Below are 19,128 nucleotides of genomic sequence, written 5' to 3'. Positions count from 1 at the left end.
GACAACATCTGGCAGACAAATGCTGCTCTGAACAATGATTCCTCACTCCCAGTGGCTGGCACTGTCTTACAAGTTTACAAGAAAAGAAAATAAGTCAATTTGTGTTGACTTGTATTTGGTTCATATGTAATATTTGTTTCCAATCTTTAACCTAAAAGCATAATTTCAAGCTTTACTTCAAGAATATTTCTTTATTATCTCAATGTGGGCTATCTCCAAGGATATACCTTCTTGTCAGAGGCAAATGGCAATGGATTTTTTTTATCTCTTTAGTGAAACCCAAAATGTCCAAGAAGGTATGAACAGTTTTTCCTCATGAAAATAAAAAAGCAATTCATGCTCTGAACTCAGTAAGCAAGAAAAAAATAATATCCATTATTCTTTTTACTGTACTTATAAACTCTAACCTATCCAGTAAAACACTCGTCACTAGAAATGAAAAAAATACTGAAAAAAAAGTAGTGTCAAATATGTTAAATGAAAATATGTTTATTTAAAAACATTGTAAGAATCAGTGAATTTCATCTGATATACAGATTTATTCTTTAACAAGTATCAAAGATATCACATGATGCAACAGTTGCTATAGTAGCAATACTTCTTTAAACAAAAAAAAAGATCAAACAAAAGCATAAAACATATAAATTGTAAACAAAAATATGATGCATCACATACATCCCCGACTAGCAGAGAAAAGAGTAACTAATAGCTACCGAGCTCAGCTACTCCTCAGAGTTGCATCTGCAAAAAGTAGTTGTATCCGCAAGTCCATCCTTCCTGGGAGATAAGAGATGGCTCAGAGAATTAGGTCTGCATGTGAATAATAGGAGATGCTGAAACACCAGTTGAAGAGTGCATAGGAATTCAAGTTCTAGGTCAGCAAAAGATTTTTTGGGGGTGTTCCTACCAAGCAAGAGGAAATTCTGTGTCTAGGGATTCTGAGGCAGGAAAAAAACTGAAGAGTTAAAGCAGATCCCTTGTGTGGTACTAAAGAACTTTAATGGGTAAAACTTTCTTTCATAGGGTCTCATGTGTTTTTGAAATCTGTAAGCAACCGATTTCCCCAAGACAAGAAGTGCATGTGACCTGCAAAAAAAACCGAGTCAAAACAGGCAGACAATGGCAGGTTTTGTAATTGTAGTTGGTAGAAAATGCCAGGTAAGGGCAAAAGCTCATGATACTACCCACAAAACTGGAAAAAAAGGTTGGTGGTTGAAGTCACTCACTAGCATTCACTGGTACTATCCTAAAATGCTGTAAGTATTTCCCATGCCACCTAATCCTGAAAGAAATCAGATGTTATACACCTGGTTTTGTATTATATGTGGGGGAGGATGGAGAAAGTGGGAGGAAAGAAGGGAAAGGTGCATGGATATATGCTATGTATATGCTGTCCATATACATATGGATACTAGGTATACATCCATGTTTCAACAGCTGCCCCAGGTATGAAGCACTGATTTAACAAAAGCAGGGTATCTAGCTTAAACTTTCAGGTATATTAATGAGATGCATGTATATACTATGTATTTTCAAAAACCTTTCTTTGACAAGGTTTTTAAATGCAGAATGATTACCTGCAAAATGCTTACTAAAAGATATTTCTGAACAACCTCAAGAAATAGCACCAGCCAAAGGATACTGATTCAGTTAGTTATAGCTGGTGCAGATCAAACGTTAATTTCCGTGTATAGTACTTCAGGTTTCATACAGAAGGTATGAAACGGACAGACTTAATCCATACTTACACTGATAAAGCAACAGAGGTCTGGCCTACAGACTACATTGACCATTTCCCTCCTATGCAGTAAAATCATATTTTATTGCAAAAACTCTTTTCAGTATAAGAACATTACTCCCTCCATGGCTTTTTTTTTCTTTATCCTCACTGTATATTCTAGAATAAATCGTTTTTTCTGATTTAAGAGCACAAGATGTGATTAACCAACAGCCAGATTATGATATCCTAAGCAGGAGTGAGCGAATCAGGTGGTCTTTATCCTACAAGAACAGCATAATTAAAATTGGTTTAATGACAGCATCCTTGAAAGAAGTCATGACAAAATAAATTTCTAAATTAAAAATAACTCACGTTGAGGCAAGATAAATGCAGCTAAAACATCTTATACATAGCAACCAATGCAATCACCCTGACCCATGACTATGTAGTCTTCAATGACTAATAAAGTTGAAATCTCTGTAAGTTAACAACTGTGTGTGTCTCTTTTCTTTAGGACCAACTGATTCTCAGCTGGGAAACTGAAAAGGACTCAATAGGTAATAATTATTCCTGATATAACAGAGAAGTAGGTTTATTTCAGCTTTCTCAAAAGGCCAAGGCTTTATTTATTTTAATTGTCCTAGGTTTCATACTCCTCAGTCCTGACTATCATGTTCAAGATGCTTGCCCACAAAAGGCATCTTCTAAAAGCACTAAGTATGAAGTACTATGGAAATCTTTCAAGACTATTGGCAAGATCAAGTAAGAAACATACAAACACTGCTTTTTCTGTTTATGAAGATTACCCCTTTCATGTCAAATTCCTAGCACTTTTGATGTCTTAATATGTTTACTGATTGAACAGAGGCTTTCCAGACCTGTATTTAAAGAGACGTCTATGCCACATTTTGGAAGACATGAGCTTATCTGCTGTGATCCCAGCAAGGCCAAAACGAAGCCAGCTATAGCTGTGATGCTGCACCTGAGCTAATAAGCTATATCATGGACATTATTTCAGGTTCAGCACTGAGGCAATACAGCTGTGCTTTCTAATTTGGATCAGGCTTTTAGTTCATTCTCAGGTATTCTGCAAAAGCAATCAGCCTGGTAAGCCTCAAGACAGGCCAGCTGTGGTACAACACCATACCCACTCTTCAGAGGTATTTTGATTTTTCGATATCTAAAGTATGACTACTGTAAATTTGTTGTGGATGTAACTGTCCAAAGAAAAAGATATATTTGATTATCATGGAGTAAGTCTAGCATTCAAGAGACTTGAATACAATTCCTGACTCAACCACTAATACCTTTATGCTGGTAATGAATCCTTATCCATGGGAAACTAGGCTTTCCATGAGGACTCCACAGAGCACAAAATCCTGTGGGGAAACATAGCAGCAGTTTTGCATAGCACTATCTTTCTCTTACAGACCCTGTACTTCACAAATGATTGGAAGAGAGGTAATTGCACACTGTTTCAACTGCTTGGGCTATCATTATGAGTGTGATAAGTGAAAACTGGGCGATATAAGTTCACTGACAATTTCTATCCTGTGTATTACGCGCCATAATTCATGCATCCTTCCTTGGCTTGAACTATTTTTCCTTGGCTCTTGAATATGTGTAATTTAAAGATACGGGTGTACCCTTGCTTCCTATTTATTTTTTGATTAGACGTAGGCATGTCTTCTGTCAGTCAATTTAAGTCAACAGTAGTTTCAGACACAGTTAATTTCTTCACTTTGGAGTTAAAATCTTCTTGACTACTGCATATTCAAAATAATTCGGGGATTTTAGTACTACTTCTGGAATAATTTGTTCCCCTAGGTTGCTGGAATCAATTACACTATTAATTACTGCCATAATTATAATTATTCATTGAAACAATTCCTTTAACTTCTTAGTTGAGAATAGCATCTTTCCCCCTACTTTCCAAAACAGTCCATTCCAAAAAGTAATATTTTAAGCCACCGAGAATTTCTTCCACCCAAGCATTGCCCACTCACATTGCTGAATTTACTCTTTAGTTAAGAAACACTTTAACACAATCTAGTATTTCCTGTCAAATAATTAGATCATTGCAGTGTTATCTTTTATTCACAAAGTACTGTATAGCAAAAGATTTAAATATTGTTTCAGAATTCCTGTTTTCTAACATAAAAATGTCAGCAAAGCAAACTTGATCTATTAACTCTTGCATCAGCAATGTAACAACAGGAATTTAACTACAGAGAACACTACTAACTAATACACCATATTCAGCAGTTTTTTAACTAAGGAAATGTTAAGTTGATACAATATTTATAGGAATATGAAATGCATCCAAAGTGTTTCAAATATTCAGAACATAAGCCAAACTTCTACCTACAAGAAGGCTTACATACAGAAAGCTCTGAGATCAAATTACTGATTATTTGTACTGCTTAGAAATAAAATAACCAGCAGATATACTGGTATTCTGTGTAGCTACAAAACATCTGTTATTCTACAGTACTACAGTCCTCGGGTATAGGTAAGTAATACAGAGGCAAGTTTATCTCACAATCCTATTTTACATGGACAGCTCCCCTGAAATAATGCCGCTGCCTTTGGATTTGTATAGGTTATTTGAGGAATTTTTCATTAATCAAGTGCATCACACTATCTCATCTGCATTACATATGCATGAAAACATGATAGTCACTTGATAGGTGTTACCCAGCTCTAAAGTTTACTGTAATCGCACAGTAACTTTGCTGTTTATTGCAAATGAAAACACATCAGTAGACCTGTAATGAATCCAGCTGGGCTTTCTTTGGAATGGATTCCTGCTGCTCTGCCCCGGTGATTCAGGGAACTGATGTTCCATTTGCTTTTGTGGAGACTGACATTCAACACATTTTTCAAAGTGGTTATGAAACAGTATGTAAAAGCAAAATCTTACCGATTTTCATTCATGATTGTGAGATCCACTGCTAAGTAAATAGCTCTATGAATTAGCATGTAAATGAAATACAGTTAGCTTATTTATTTAATAATAATAATTTAAGACAACTACTTTCTCTCCCGCCCCCTTTTCTACACTTGATTTTTGCAGCAATGAATCTACAAAATCAGCCAGTTAACCACACTGAGAGAACAGGGACACATATGTATATTAGAAAACATACGTGTCAGACTGTATACGTTCTAGTCTCTAACCTTAATACCTTACTTATCTTAAAATAGAACCAATCATGAAAACACTTTACTGTTACACATATATACATCAAACTCAATGCCAGACATTTGCAGGATCAGGGCCCTAGATTTAATACTAAAGTCCACATCTCTGAATTTGCACAGCCTGTGACAAAATGAAATTGAAGTCATTATTATTATTTTAGTACAGCAGAGTTTTCCAAATCATTCTGACATACAAATAGTAAAATTACTTCAAAAAAAACCATATTCAAGAATCTAAGGTCAAAAAATATAGCTCTTCTTAAGTAACAGGCTTGGCCTCTGTGGCAACATCAAGAAAATGATGAGGTGTGGGGGCAATGTGACAGGGAAGCTGGGATATGGGACACATAGATATGTACCCATAACCAACTCTCGATTACTTGTAAATTGGTTTACCTCTGTAGTAGATTAATTGCAGGCACAGCTTGAGCCTGGAAGAACTTATTATCTCAGGTACAATGCAATCTAAACATGGCAATTCTGCATCAAGGCTCTGCATGCCAACTACTTTTGGGGATTACTTGAGAAATCTGAGCTGGTTTCTATAGAATCACATAGTTCTGGAAAAGGGCAGCACAATCAATCCTCCAGAAACGAGAGTGATGTAGCACGATGCATACACCTAGGTGCTGAGCAGAGATAGCACTGCTGGATCTGAGTGACATTAGCAGCAAATCATAGAACCATACAACCATTAAGGTTGGAAAAGACCTCTAAGATCATTGAGTCCAACTGTCAACCCAACACTACCATGCCCACTAAACCATGTCCCTAAATGTCTGTACTAAACTCCTCTTCACGTCCTGTAGCACCTCATTTATCCAGGGGTTGGTGCTTTCTGTTATCAGGGCATCCTAGCTCTTTATTTAAAAAAAAAAAAAAAGTAAAGATGACTATACAGTCATTTCACTCTATTGCTTTTGTCTCTAAACAGGTGTTGTTGGAGGAAAGAGGAACAGGAGGAAGGAAAATCTCTGAGCGTAGACAAGTTGTCCATTTCTTCTGTTAAAGATAACAGCTATTGTCATTAGGTGTCCCATTTGGAAAGCAGGCTTGTGCTGCAGATCTAAGTTTCCCAGTCCTGTTAGTGGCCCCATGTGGAGATCAAGCCAGTTACATTTTAACACAGGAAGCTGACTTTAAAAACTATTTTAATGAGCATTATATCTATAAAGCTCAACTTCAAAAAATAGAAATGCTATGTAGGACATATAAATGCATTCTGAGGTTGATCTGGTTTTTTGCATGAGACTTCTGCCTACTAAATACAGTGACAGCAACACTAAAGAAACTTTCAGAAACTTCTGTTTTACAAATTTCAGTATAAAACCTATTAAAATTCTCAATATGTCTTATTTTAATTTTTACAAATTCAGAAACCTTCTCTCACAAGTGCTAATAATTAATAGGGTGCTTTGAACTTCACTGAAAGAAAAAACGTTGGGAGGCTTGAGGTAAGTAACTTTCAAAAGCTTTGATTATTTGCCAAAGAAAAAACTGTTTGAAATATGGCTAGGAAATGGTAAACCATTAAGAAGTGGCAACTGGAATACCCAACACATTCCTGTTTCTTTCTTTTTCTGAAATTATATCTTCTGGCTGTATAAAGCCTTCATTAGTATGTCTCAGGTCTCCTTATATGGCAAATTATGTAATAGAAATATGATCAAAGCTGTAAGTACCAAAAATATATTAGCAGCTCTTCTTCAGTGAATTCTTCTAGTGGGGATTGTTTCCACTACGTAACTGAAGAAGTTGGAAATTAGTTGAATATCAGTCAATTGGCAACACACTATAATGATTATTATAATACTTTCCTGTAGCGACTATAGTTAATTTCTATCTATCACTTCAATTAATATTTCAACTTAAGCAGTAAAAACTGAAGTAGTTAATAGTCTTACAGAGTGCTTCAAATTTACTAACAAATCTTTCTCTAATATCCCCTGGACTTCGAACTGCCTAAGCTAAAATGTACCGATGCTATCTGTAAGTTCTGGCAAATGTGTTTGTTGAACAAAACACATTTCAGATTTGCTTACAAATACATCCTGCAGCATTTTATAAACAACAGTAAATAGCTCTTTATGGTGTTCTAACATCTGCAAGACTGGGCCCAGTACCCTTACAGTTTTCCACTGGCTTTTGAAATCTCTTCATGTTGACAGGAGAATATAGTGGGCAGATCGGTTTCAGCATGAAGACTGCAATGTCTTTTCCCAAACACTGGAATTCAGCTACGTTTACAGGCTAGTAGTGTATATTAGGAAATAAGCTATATTGTTTATATACACTTGAAAATTCAGAAATAATTTAAGAAAGGACAATTCAATTGAAGAAATTAAATTTGCCTGAAAGACCAAAAGTACCACTGATGTACGGTGTTATTTTAAAGACCAAGATTAAATAATATTGTTAAAGTAATTAGCTCATTTCTCCTATTTTAAATTTCCTCATGATAAAGCCAATGAGAAGTTCCAGTTATCAAAAAGGTCTATATTTAAAGACAAATAAATTAGGTTGTCTTATTTAGTTCCGGTTTTTATTTAATAAATAAGGCCACCTAAAAGAAAGCAGTATGTTCCTGATACTAGAATGTGTTCATACCATATGTGATTAAATACTTTTAAAAGAATAACTATTCTTTTTTGAAAGAATAATCAAAAGCTATCTTTCAAAACAGTCCAGCTCAGCACTATCATATTAAAATCAATTAGAAAACACTGCAGAATTTACACAGCTATTCTATCGGGCCCTCCAGATCTCTGAAATAACGATCTCAACACTAAGTATTTCAGAAATGTTAATTACGACCCAAACTTTGAGTGGGGGTTCAGCATTCAGCAGTGGTTTGAAGCTCTCCCTCCTGAAGTTAAGTGAGCCCAGCTGTGAATGCTTTCAAAAATTCTAACCATTCTTAATATGAAATGTGACTTAACATCGCTCTGCAAGGTATATATCACGGCATGTAAATAAACAGAAAAACTACACATTCAGCTGGGAAATCTGTTTGTTCCAATAACCAGGATCTTTGGTTTAAAGACATATATTTATATCCTGTCCAGTACTGTGAGTAAATGCCTTTTTTTGCCTTCACTATGATTTCAGCGACGATGACCCAATGAAATATCAGAAATACTAATATCCACAAAATGACTAGTAACTATGGAATAACACATATTAGAACTGTCAATCCAGGCTAATATTCAGCTGCCTCAGATAGAAAACTATCACAGAACTGAGAGAGAACCTGCACCCTTTGATCATTCAGGCCTCTGGAAGCAAGTCTTCTGAAGGTAATATAGATGGCTAGAAGAATAAGAATGACCTGGGGAGAATGAGATAACTAGTGAAATTTTAGCTGGATCCATGTCTGAAAAGTTAAATACTTTCATCTGGTTCACGGGTGAAAAAATAAGCAAATACAGGCATTCTGTACTCACTTTGACCTACTCCTAAACCTTCCTTAGAGAAGTTAATAAGGTCCTCTTTGCTACAGAATTGAAAAAATAACATTGATCTGTTTCTCAAGAAACTTAGCTAAACTGGTCATCTTGCTAAATCCTGTATCTTCCAAAAGTTTGAGGCATCAAGGTCAGCTGAGCAGAACAACTGGAAGTCAAACCAAGAAGCTCCTGAAAGTAACTAACTAGTCTTAATCACTTTCATTCTCCTGCAGACTTCATTTGTGAAGGTTTAAGTTGCTTTTAATTTGGATTCCCAGCTTGAGACATGAAGGCTTCAGCCTGGAAACCCAAACAGGGAAGCATACAAATTTACGGTTTATTGCAGAAAGCTGATTTGAGCAGTTCCAAGAAACCAGCTAGGAGTAAGGAGCCAACTGCAATGGGAAAAAGACTGATTAATCCAGGGAAGAGCGAGTTGATTTGCAGCACTCTAACCAAACATCAGAACACAGAAACTATTCTAATGGATTAGACCAGATGTCTGCCTAGTCCAGCGAGGATAGCACCAGAATATGAACTCCATAGTAGACAGATGTGAAATAATCTACCTTACATATTAAGTCTCAATCTCATTTGAAACACAAGGATTGGCTTAAATCACGATATAGAAAATAATGCTAAGCGTAGCAGTATAATAAAAGTTGTTGGTAGTCCTTCTTCTGAAGTACTTTGTGCAATCCTATGTGTCCCAATCCCCCTCCCCAATAAAAAAAAAGTTTAAAAATTTGCAAAAACTACTACAGAAACAAAAATAGTCTACATGAAAAAGGAATGGAAATATGAAAAGATTTGTATATACAGAAACAATAAGTATAATTACCAGTGTAGAAAGATTAACAGAATTACTTTCCTATAACAGAAGAATAAGAAGATACTAATAAAACTGAAATGAAAAATTCATACATTATAAAAAGGTATGTTTTCCATAAACTATAATTAATATACAAAACCTCTTGACACAGTGTATTTTCAAAGCTAAGAGTTTAGAGGGGTTGTAAGCATCTTAGATGTATATAATTCAGTATCAGATAATATTTAGGAAGAAACTTAATTTTTAGAATCACGTTTCTGTAAGTGCACATTATATTTTTTCTGACATCTTTCCCTGACACTGACTCTTGTCAAACACAAGTTACTGAATTAAACCAGTAAAGAATGGTCCATAACAGTAATTTGTGTTGCTATAAAGCATGGATAAGTTACCTTTAATTTCTCTGTAACTCAGTTTTCTCATTTGAAAATTACAAATAACAATCAATATTTCAAGATGGGAAGATAAGACTTAGTTATTTCTTGTGTTTTCTGATCCAGGAATAAAAACATGATGTTGCTGTAAAAACAAAACAGCAAATATAATATAGTCTGGCTAAGTCAATTTATATGGTTTGAACAGCGTTCAGTCCTTCTGTAATGGCTTTATTCTCCTTGCATCCATACATAAAAATTTAAATTTGTGCAAAATGCAGGTTCCAGAGCTAGATTCCTGTATCTCCTAAAGACTGGTCCAGATCTGACGTATCATGAAGACACGCTAAGCAGTTAGGATGCACCAAGAACAAGAACATTCCCCACTTATGTTACATGCACAGTGCACATCAACAGTGTCAGTGTCACCTGGCTCTAAGGGGACAAACAGGTTCTTTTGGGGATTTGCCAAGGATCCCTGTCCCCTTAGTGTCAGGTGACAGTCAGAAATCAAAATTTAGGGGGAAAAAGGCAAAAAAAACCCAAACCACCCCACCTTTTTTTTCCACAGCCTACTTTCCATGTCTTTTCTTAAAAATGGGCCAAGATCACAAGTTTGCTTCCCAACCCCTACTGATCTCTGAAAGTTTTGGGTCTTTTTCCTATCTTCATTGTTCTTTGAATTTTTAATTCCTAATCTGGTTTCTCCAAAAAAGAAGGACCCGCAAATTAAGACTTGCAAAATGGCCAGACAGGCATTGCAAAATTTAAGCAGACGTGTATCAGGAACAAGCAACAAAACATGATTTCAGCACAAGCTGAACCACAACGTTCATGAGAAAATCACTGATTAGTTAGCTGCAATGGTTAGATGTGGAAAAAGTTCTGGACAAGGTTAAAAATAAAAAGCAAATACTGAAAGGCTGCAGATTTAAATAATATAGCAGACAACACAATGTAAGAATAAGTTTATGCGCTAATCTGGAAATAGTAGGAAAGTTACATTACATGTTAAAGAAAGTTACTGACAACAGCACAGGCATAGATAAGTAGGTAGGAAAGCTGACAAAGTCAAATGGCCACTGGAGATTTGTTTCCTGTTCGCAGCACAGTCAGAGCTGATCAGGTGTGTTTAGTAGTGTTGCACAACACAGTGGATGAAAATAATCACCTGCTTCATGGACAAGTTTAATGAACAATAAACTTTACAATGTGGTTTCAGGGGTTCATAAACAGCATGGCTGAACACAGGGAATTCAAGAACCTTTGTAGTATTGTTTCCCAGAGCACAACAGCATTTCACATATTTTTCACTTTTTTTCACCTTAAGTGGCCCAAAAATCCAAAATCAGTTCTATGGATAATGCATCTTCATTTGGAGCCAATTTTGAGGCTGAAAAGCACATGCACAGCAGCTACCACAGCAGGCTAGGAAAATGAACTTTTGGTCCAGGAACACAGATAATTTATGTATGATGCTGTAGGATATTAAATATTCAGAAAAACCGTCATTATCTTTGTTTCATCCTCCAAATGTTAATATCTCTAGTTTTCATAACTTATTTTGGGGGCTTTTGTTTTCACGTGGGTTGGAAAAGACCTTAACTGTGTTTTGTTACAATAGGAAAGACCCCTGTACCTAGAGGATCCTTATCATTCATGAGGAAACACAAAACTTCAGTTTCACCAACAAACTTATCTTCACATACACAGTTAGAGCCATTGTTAATACATCCTGAATAGGAAGAATAATATTTGGCACCTTCCTTAAAGAGACCTTCACAGAATAACGTATGTGAGATGCAAGGTGCACAGCATGCTGCCCCTCCGCAGCCTCCAGGTACAGGAAAAGCAGCACGTGCAGGTCAACCCCCAAGCTCTCAGCCTTGTGGTGCAGTTTCAATTCCAACCCCGTGTCTTCACATATTGTTTTTTTCATTCTAAACAAAGCAGGTCATAGTTTCTTGTGTGAGGGGAACTCCTGTGCACCACCGTTTTGCTCTGCTCTTCATCACCGCCACCTTTGCCCCCTGTGCGGGGAGCATGGTGCACAGTGCAGGCTACCCCGCCATCAGCTTCTTTCTCTGCACAACCGGGGCTCTCCCCCACGTTTTGTTTGCTGGGTGAGCAGGGCTCTCGCTCTCTCACCTTCCTCCCCACAACGGGGCAATGCCCCCTCAGACAGGGCTGGAGTGCCTGGGGGCTCTTCCCCCTCTCCCTACCTGAAGGGGCACTCCCCACGACCACTTCTCCCCCGGGAAGGTGCTCCTCATCCCCCAAGGGAAGGTGCCTTGCCCTCCTCCGCAGCTCCCTGGGCAGGGGCCTCTGCCCCGGCCCCTTCTCCACCTCAGTGCCCTCGGCCAGGAGGCGCTTCCCTCCCTTTCCCCTGCGAGGAGGGCTCCGTCTCCTGCACTCCGCTGCGAGGCAGGCCCCCTCTACTGCCAGAAGCCCCTGGAGAAGGGGGGCTCTTCCCCTCTCCCCCCGCCCAGGCGACTGCGGCTGGCACTGACCCGTCTCTGCCGTCCTGCTCCTCTCCGCCATATTTGTTGTCATCCCCCCACCCCCCCACACGGAGCGAGACGCTGCCTGGGCGTCGCCATGGCAACACACGTCACCGCCAGAGGAGTCCCGCGCCCCCCCTCCCCTCCCGCCCGCAGGCCGCCATGGCGGCGCGGGGTGGGCGCGCGGCGGGAGCGTCGCGCTGACGGATGGCGCCCGGGGGAAGCCTTCCCGGCGGCCCGGGGAACCTAGCGGGGCCCGGGGCGGGGAGGGGGCGCAGAGTGTCTGCGCCCGTCGTCGCCCAGGCCGGCGGCCGCCCCGGCGGTCGCGGGTGGGGCGGCCGTGCGTGAGGGGAGCCGGAGCTGCGTGAGCGGCGGGAACGGTCGTGCGTGAGGAGAGCCCCGCCGGCCGCCTGCCCTTCAGTGCCTCTCGCTGCTGGTGTTTACAGGCACCGCTTGCCCAGGGAAGGAAGGGCTTGTTATCTTCTCCCTGGCGACTGTCTCTACCTCGGCAATTACAGTAACAGCGCCCCGGAGGAGGGGTCAGTAGCCGGGTACCTGAGCCCCCAGCCGGGCCTCGCTCCCCGCCCGCGGGGAGTCGGGTCTGGCCCTCTGGTAGTCACAGGGCTCCGAGGAGGAGAGGCTCGTTATGGAGGTGCATGTCCCCTTCCACCCAGAACAGGGAGCAATTACAGCCTTGCAACCCGGAGAGGAGTGGGGGGCAGAGGGGCCTGTTTGGGTGATGGGGGTCTCTGTCGCCCCAGTGGGGAAGGGAGTGCATCCCTCTTGCTCTTTCTTCTAACTTCCCGACCCGTCGCTGGCTGCAGTTGCTGCCCACGCGATTCCGCTGCCCAGCCGGGAGGGTTTGGGTTTGTCTGAAGCAGGGGAAAGCGATGTATTTTAGCCTAATGCACTGAGGTGGAGCACAGGCATTACGAGGAGACACCCTTTGGGCAGAGACGGCAAATTCATGTGTGTGTGACTACCCCGCCCTGCCCCAAAACGCAGCAGGTGAGTCTGATCATGTGGCAGTTATGTCAACTTCTATTATTTTTTTTTTTAATTTCTTAAGGCAGCCCAGTTGGGAGCTTCATTATGTGTGTGAGTGTTGCCCGTCTGTCTCCTTCTCCCAGACCTAGCAGGTGAGCCTAACCATATGGCAAATATAGTGATGCTTCCTGGGGACGGGAGGGTTTCTGTGTGCGTGTGTTCGCAGGCCCACTGGGTGACACTCACCATGTGGCAAATACAGCAATGAAGTCTTTGGTGCAAAGGGGCTAATTATGTGTGTGTTTCCCAAGAGACCCAGCAGGTTGGGTCTGATCATGCGTCTCACTAATGCAAGACTGAGATGGAAGCTTCATTGTACATCCTCAACGCAGACGAACTTCAAGCTCTCAGAAGCGAGGCTAGCCAGGGGACAAGCACAGTGTTACAAGCACAAGCATCAAGACCTAGAATTATATATATTTGCATACATGGGCAGACATGGGGGTGAATGCACCCCAAACCAGGTAGCTGTTAAAACTGTGAAACAGGGAGTATGCATGCAATGCTAAGCAATGGAAATGGGCAGGACTGTGTTTATGGCTATGTACATGTTTGCTTCCTTATAGCTAGTAAATTAATGTAACTACTTCCTAGTGACCAATGACTAGGCAGTGAAACACTCCAAGCTTAAAAATCAAGGCAGGTAAAATTGTATCTTTATCCATCTAAAGTTCTGTTCTTTAAACATCATTTCACCTCTTTGTCTTCCTATCTAGTATGTGCCTTTTCTGCTCCAGTTCAACCCCTCTTAAGACTCATGTGGATAATACCTACAGGTTTTACATGCTTAGATTTTTCTGTAGGGTCAGTTGCTTGCTTTCTCCCTGGCTTTTGCGGCCTTGTTCATTCTTCTTTCAGTTCATAGTTCTTTGGTTATTTTTGTAGCACCTGTTTTGTGCTGTCCTTTGCTGTTTCCTTTCTTTTTCAGTGGCACTTAGGCCTCTTTCCTTCATCTACTTCTCTTCACTCTCAGTATCTTACTTCAGTATTATATAAGCTAATTTATTATTATTTTAGCCACATTCCTGTGCCAGTGACTTGATGAAATACCTGTCTAAAGTGGTGTACCAAGGGGGCTTTGTGATGGGATTAGAAGATACACCCTTGCGCAGAAGAATATTGGAGTGTGGATACTGTTCTTTGCTCAGCGAGGGCCAGCTAGATCCAAGCTCTGGAAAATATTTTCTAGACTTTTCCCTCTGCAGTCTTCATAAACGATAGGGTGTCACTAGCACACTACAAAGGCTGATTTGTCTCGCTGCTGACAGTGAATTACAGTAAGTACACACACACACCCTGCATCCTCTCCCTTATATTCTTTCTCCAGGCTAGCAGATCACCCAGGCCCTGTGCTCTTCCTTGTTTGTTGCTGGGCAAATGATCCTGGGACATCCCTCTTCAGAATATGCCGCATGTACTCTGATCTTTTTCTTCTGTCCATTCAGATCTCATGGCTGATTGTTTATATTAAATGCTCTTGCACATCCACTGAGAAACATCATCAGCAACAATTCAGGCTTAACATAGACAAAAACATTCTCTCCTGGAGTCTCTCCATGTATGTGCATTACAGTACCTCCTACCTGTCTGTCACAAAAACCTAACCTGATTGTTTCTTTTCCTCTTTACTTGTCTAGTCTGTTACTGAGTCTGGCTTTCTCTTTTTCTATGAAAAGGTGACCATATCTGTATCAGTAGCTAGGATACTTTTTTTTGCTTCTGGTCATCCTTTATCCTGCTACAACCCCTTTCTTTTAGGTTCCCTGATAGCCACGTCCCATCCCAGCCCTCCTTCAGATAATTTCTCATATTACTTACCTCTTCATTCCTTTATCTAAACTTTCCTTTTTCTTTTTTTTAGGTCTTAGACAGTTCTGTCCAAGTCTGCACCTCTAGTCTGGTTTCTTACCATGTCCCCACGTCCCCTTATTCCCTTGTTCTACTTGCTATTCCAGCTTTAGTGTCCCCTCATCCATATTTCATTCCTATCTATTAATACTCATACAGCATTTTTCATCTGTAAATTTCTAAGAATTAACTGCCTGTGGAGAAACCTTCCATATCAGTTCTTCAGATGACTCTTTATTCACATTTCTCTGAGAGACTCACTTCTATAATGACCACAAATACTAATCCAAAGGCCTTTTGCATCTAACTGCCATTCTATTAACTCAACTCAAACACCTGCAAGAAGATCTACTGAAACCACTTTTTGCAGTCAAATTAGCTCTTCTGAGTTAACACACTTGAAAAACCTAGAAATGCCGTACTCATTTTTTCAGTCTGAGTTTAATGCTATGTTATAGTCACCTCACCAAGCTGAAATGGTGTTAAATATAGATGATATGCAGTCTTTCCAAAAACAGTAAGATAATTTGACAAGAGAGAACTGGAAAGTTCATACAGAAAATTCTTTTGAAAATATAGGTAACTGAATGGTGTAACTTGAAGAATAAGGGCTGAAAAACGAGGGAAATAGTATTCAGGAGAAGCAGTTGTTCATTTTTATTTATGCATTTTTAGAGCACCTGAAAATATGTTAGAGTGCTCGTTAGTACAAAGATGTCTTTGGTCCTTGCCCTTCCAAAGCTAATAATCTAATTTTGGACATCACATAGAAGACCGTTGGCAAAACACTGCTGCCCTGGTTATTGTCATAATCATTGTTTCAGCCATATTCCTTATTTCAGTGTATCCCCCCCCCCCCGCCCTTCAGCATCTTAGCAAGCAAAAGCTGCTTCACTTTTGTGGCTCTTTACTTATAACTTATTCCCACCCTATCATCTTTTAATATCCTATAGAGAAATCAACGTCTTCCCCCCACACATTTCATTCAGTAATAACTCTCTACTTGTTACATTTTCAAACCAGCACCTTCATGCTTTCCCTCGCTGCTGCTTCTCACTCCCACTCACCTAATTTTCCTCTTTCAAATCCCTCCCTAAAAAATCTCCTATGCTGTGATGTCTACTGAAGGAATGATAATGAATAGTCAGCTGTGTGCCAAGATTACTGTCTGTCATGGTGACTAGTGTTGTCTTATTCTGATCTGTCTCTTGCATCCACTTCTTCTGTTGGACTGAAAGTGACTTGAAGCAGGCCCCCTCTTTTTGCTGTGTTAGTTATGGGTTCTGGAGTGGATTCTTATAATCCATTATATAAACAAATGAAAATAAATTGAGGCAATGGAAATAAAAATGGAAATGCTGGCCAAACCCAGGAAGATTAGGCAATAATTCAGTTATGATTCATCAGCTTAGGTAAATTTACATAAAAATTAATGTGACTGACAACTCTCTTCATTACAAATATTGAGAAAGAAATTATTTTTCTAAATATAGATTTGTGCCATTTTTCTATTTGTTTATAATCTATAAGGACTTGAGGAGTATGTTTTACTTTTTTATCTGTGCTTGTATTTGAAACATTAGATATTCCATTTTTTGTTTGTTTATCTTTTGCCTGCAGCCCGCAAGACTGTGTGGTGACTAAAGAACGTGAGAAAGCATAATACAATAAGAGCAAAGACTGAAAGGAAAAAAGACTTCTGATCACTTTTTTTTCTTAACATGAGTATAATTCAAATATGTTGAAGATAGAATGATTTGCATTACACATTCAATACTTTCAATTCAACTAGAGGTGGCTGCTGTCAATACATATCTGTTGAAACCCCAAAGATCTTCCAAGAAAATCAATAAAAATCCAATTTTACAATCCTGATATTTTCAGAGTGTTTAAAAAATTGGCAAAAAACACCCTTTTTTATACATTACAAAAAAGCCAGAAAGGTGCATTATTGATTTTTCATAAATTGTTTTTAAGTGACTGTTAAGGCTGGATGAGAATGAGAAGATAGAGCATTAACACGAGTTTTGCATGCGTTTCACATACCACAGATATGGTATGGCGTATGGTATGGTTCTTCAAAGTGGGGACTTAAAAATCCAGGTGTAATTGTGTAGAAATCATATAATCACTTTTTTTGTATCGCTTTCCCTGTGTAGAATGAAGTAGTGCATGCATTCAAGTATATGTTCTATCAGTACTTCAACTTTAACTACTGTCAGAGAAAAGGCCATGACAGTGTTTCTGCAACAAACAAGCCATCGATGTTGGCTGTGCAAGCAGAGTCGTACAATCCAAATTAAAAAAAAAGAAAGAAAAAAAAGTCTGGTCAGAGTTTTTAGTGAGGGTGTTATGGTCTGGTGGATTCAGACAGAAAATTAAATCTGATAAAGAAAAAAAAAAGAGCCAAAATGAAAAACCAAAGCCTAGACTGAGGTAGCAAAATTGAAGTGAATTTTAAAACATGCATATATAGTGGAGGAATGCTATAATCTTATTATTGTAACCTTGAGCCACTCTTTCTCTTCTTCGAGCATTTATTGCTCCCATTAGTTATATAATATCTAAAAGCAGATTGTAAATTTCTTGTGTCAGGACAGTACCTTTAATGTATTCTGAACATGCCTAGTATAACTTCAGACGTTCTATACAAAAAGAATATTACCCCTTGGGTTTTCCTGTATTATTTCTAAGCATAGGAAAAATTAAAATGCAGCCAGTCTGAAAGGGTCAAACTGTGTCTCCCCTCATTCTGTGCATGACTTCAGAAGTAATCAAAAAGTTACGTTGAGATAACTGGTATGAAACCTGAGACACTGCGGTCACAAAACTTGGATCAATTTGTGCCCATGCAGGTGAAGCATCATCCCTTTCACTCCTGAAAATATTTTTTTTTATTTTACATTTTATGGATATTTTGAACTGTTTGTTCCTAACGATTGTCCTCACAGATGTGCATGAATATTGTGTAATTACACAGAGAAGCTGTCAGCCTGAAGGAACCCGATCTGTAAGTTACAACCATACTGAGTACGGAAGGTGAGCAGTTTGTGACTCCAGGATTTTGAACGCTACCTTGCTTTTCCACTCTTCCACAAGCACTTCTGAGCTTGTAAAAGCAGGGGACCGCCAACGTGTAGTGCTTTCTCAGACACACGTCCTTCCTCTTTCCCTATTCCTCTAAGAAGGAAGGGCAGAGCTTTGATGAGGACTTGGTTGCCAGTGTGCACTTATGCCCTGCATTGACTAGGAAAGGAAAGAAAGGTCAGTGCTGGCCACCTGGGTGCAGAATGGAAAAAGAAACGTTACCCAGGGACAGGAGCAAGTGCTTACTATTACAAAACTGGTATTTTTAAATTATTTCCAGGAAAAAAGAACCTTCATTTTTAAGTTCCCATCAGAAAGGTATACACATGTACACGATAAAAGTGCACTTTATCTGGGAAAGATGAAGGGCTGTCAGTTCTCCTGGGATTTGAACACGTGGATCAAGACAGTTTAGGAATTTCAAACCTAAAGTGTCATGCTAAGCGAAAAGAACTATTCTGTGCCATTCAGAAGCAGGTAGAAGGGGCCCAAAGAACTCTTCTACACTGTAACCCTGCAATTCCCTGGAAGCTCTCAATAGTGAAAGCACTTTCAAGAAGTTTCTAATTGTGTAGCTGCTAAATAAGCTGTTACTTTGTGGATGTTTCCAAGGGGTCTACATGATCCTGGTGGCAGTGAATACTACACCTATGCTTAGAAATTAAAATATATGCTTGTGTGATGTTTTCATATATTTACTGAAAATTATTTAATATCAAAGTATTAGTTTTTCATTAATATTTCTGTATTATTATGGACATTTTCCTAACTCTGTCCTATATTTATATATACAGACACATTATAAATTGCATTGTAATATTCTATAAACTCTACAATTCTCCTCTATCTTTTAATCCTTTTTAGCATCTAGTCTGTTAAAATTCTTTTAATGTAGCTAGTGAACATCTGGAAAGATGAGAGAGGTAGAATCAGAACTTAATTTAGGATGAACGGAACAATTGTTTGCTGTCTTGAAACTGATTATTGGGCCCCCAACTGAAATTTAATTCTTTAGAGGAAAGGAGAGTTCAGAATGGATTTAGGAACCATGTTAAGTTCCATACTTTTC

General features: G+C 39.2%; 1 protein-coding gene across 3 annotated transcripts in view; it reads right to left on the bottom strand.

Annotated features, from left to right (window-relative positions):
- LOC142084804 (BEN domain-containing protein 5) overlaps positions 1-12,137 on the bottom strand; it is a 971,351-nt gene extending 959,214 nt beyond the window's left edge. Inside the window, exon 1 of one of the 3 annotated variants that reach the window (XM_075155802.1) lies at positions 12,087-12,137. In XM_075155802.1, coding sequence (XP_075011903.1) covers positions 12,087-12,129 — 43 coding nt within the window. In that variant the 5' untranslated portion in view covers positions 12,130-12,137. The remainder of the gene's footprint in view (positions 1-12,086) is intronic. The other 2 variants (XM_075155804.1, XM_075155803.1) reach the window with 2 other exon arrangements.
- Between the last annotated feature and the right edge of the window lie 6,991 nt (positions 12,138-19,128).

Source organism: Calonectris borealis, chromosome 8, assembly GCF_964195595.1.
Source record: "Calonectris borealis chromosome 8, bCalBor7.hap1.2, whole genome shotgun sequence".
NCBI lineage: Eukaryota > Metazoa > Chordata > Aves > Procellariiformes > Procellariidae > Calonectris > Calonectris borealis.
The sequence above is the reverse complement of the archived record's forward strand: the minus strand, read 5'-3'. Positions and strand labels throughout refer to the sequence as shown.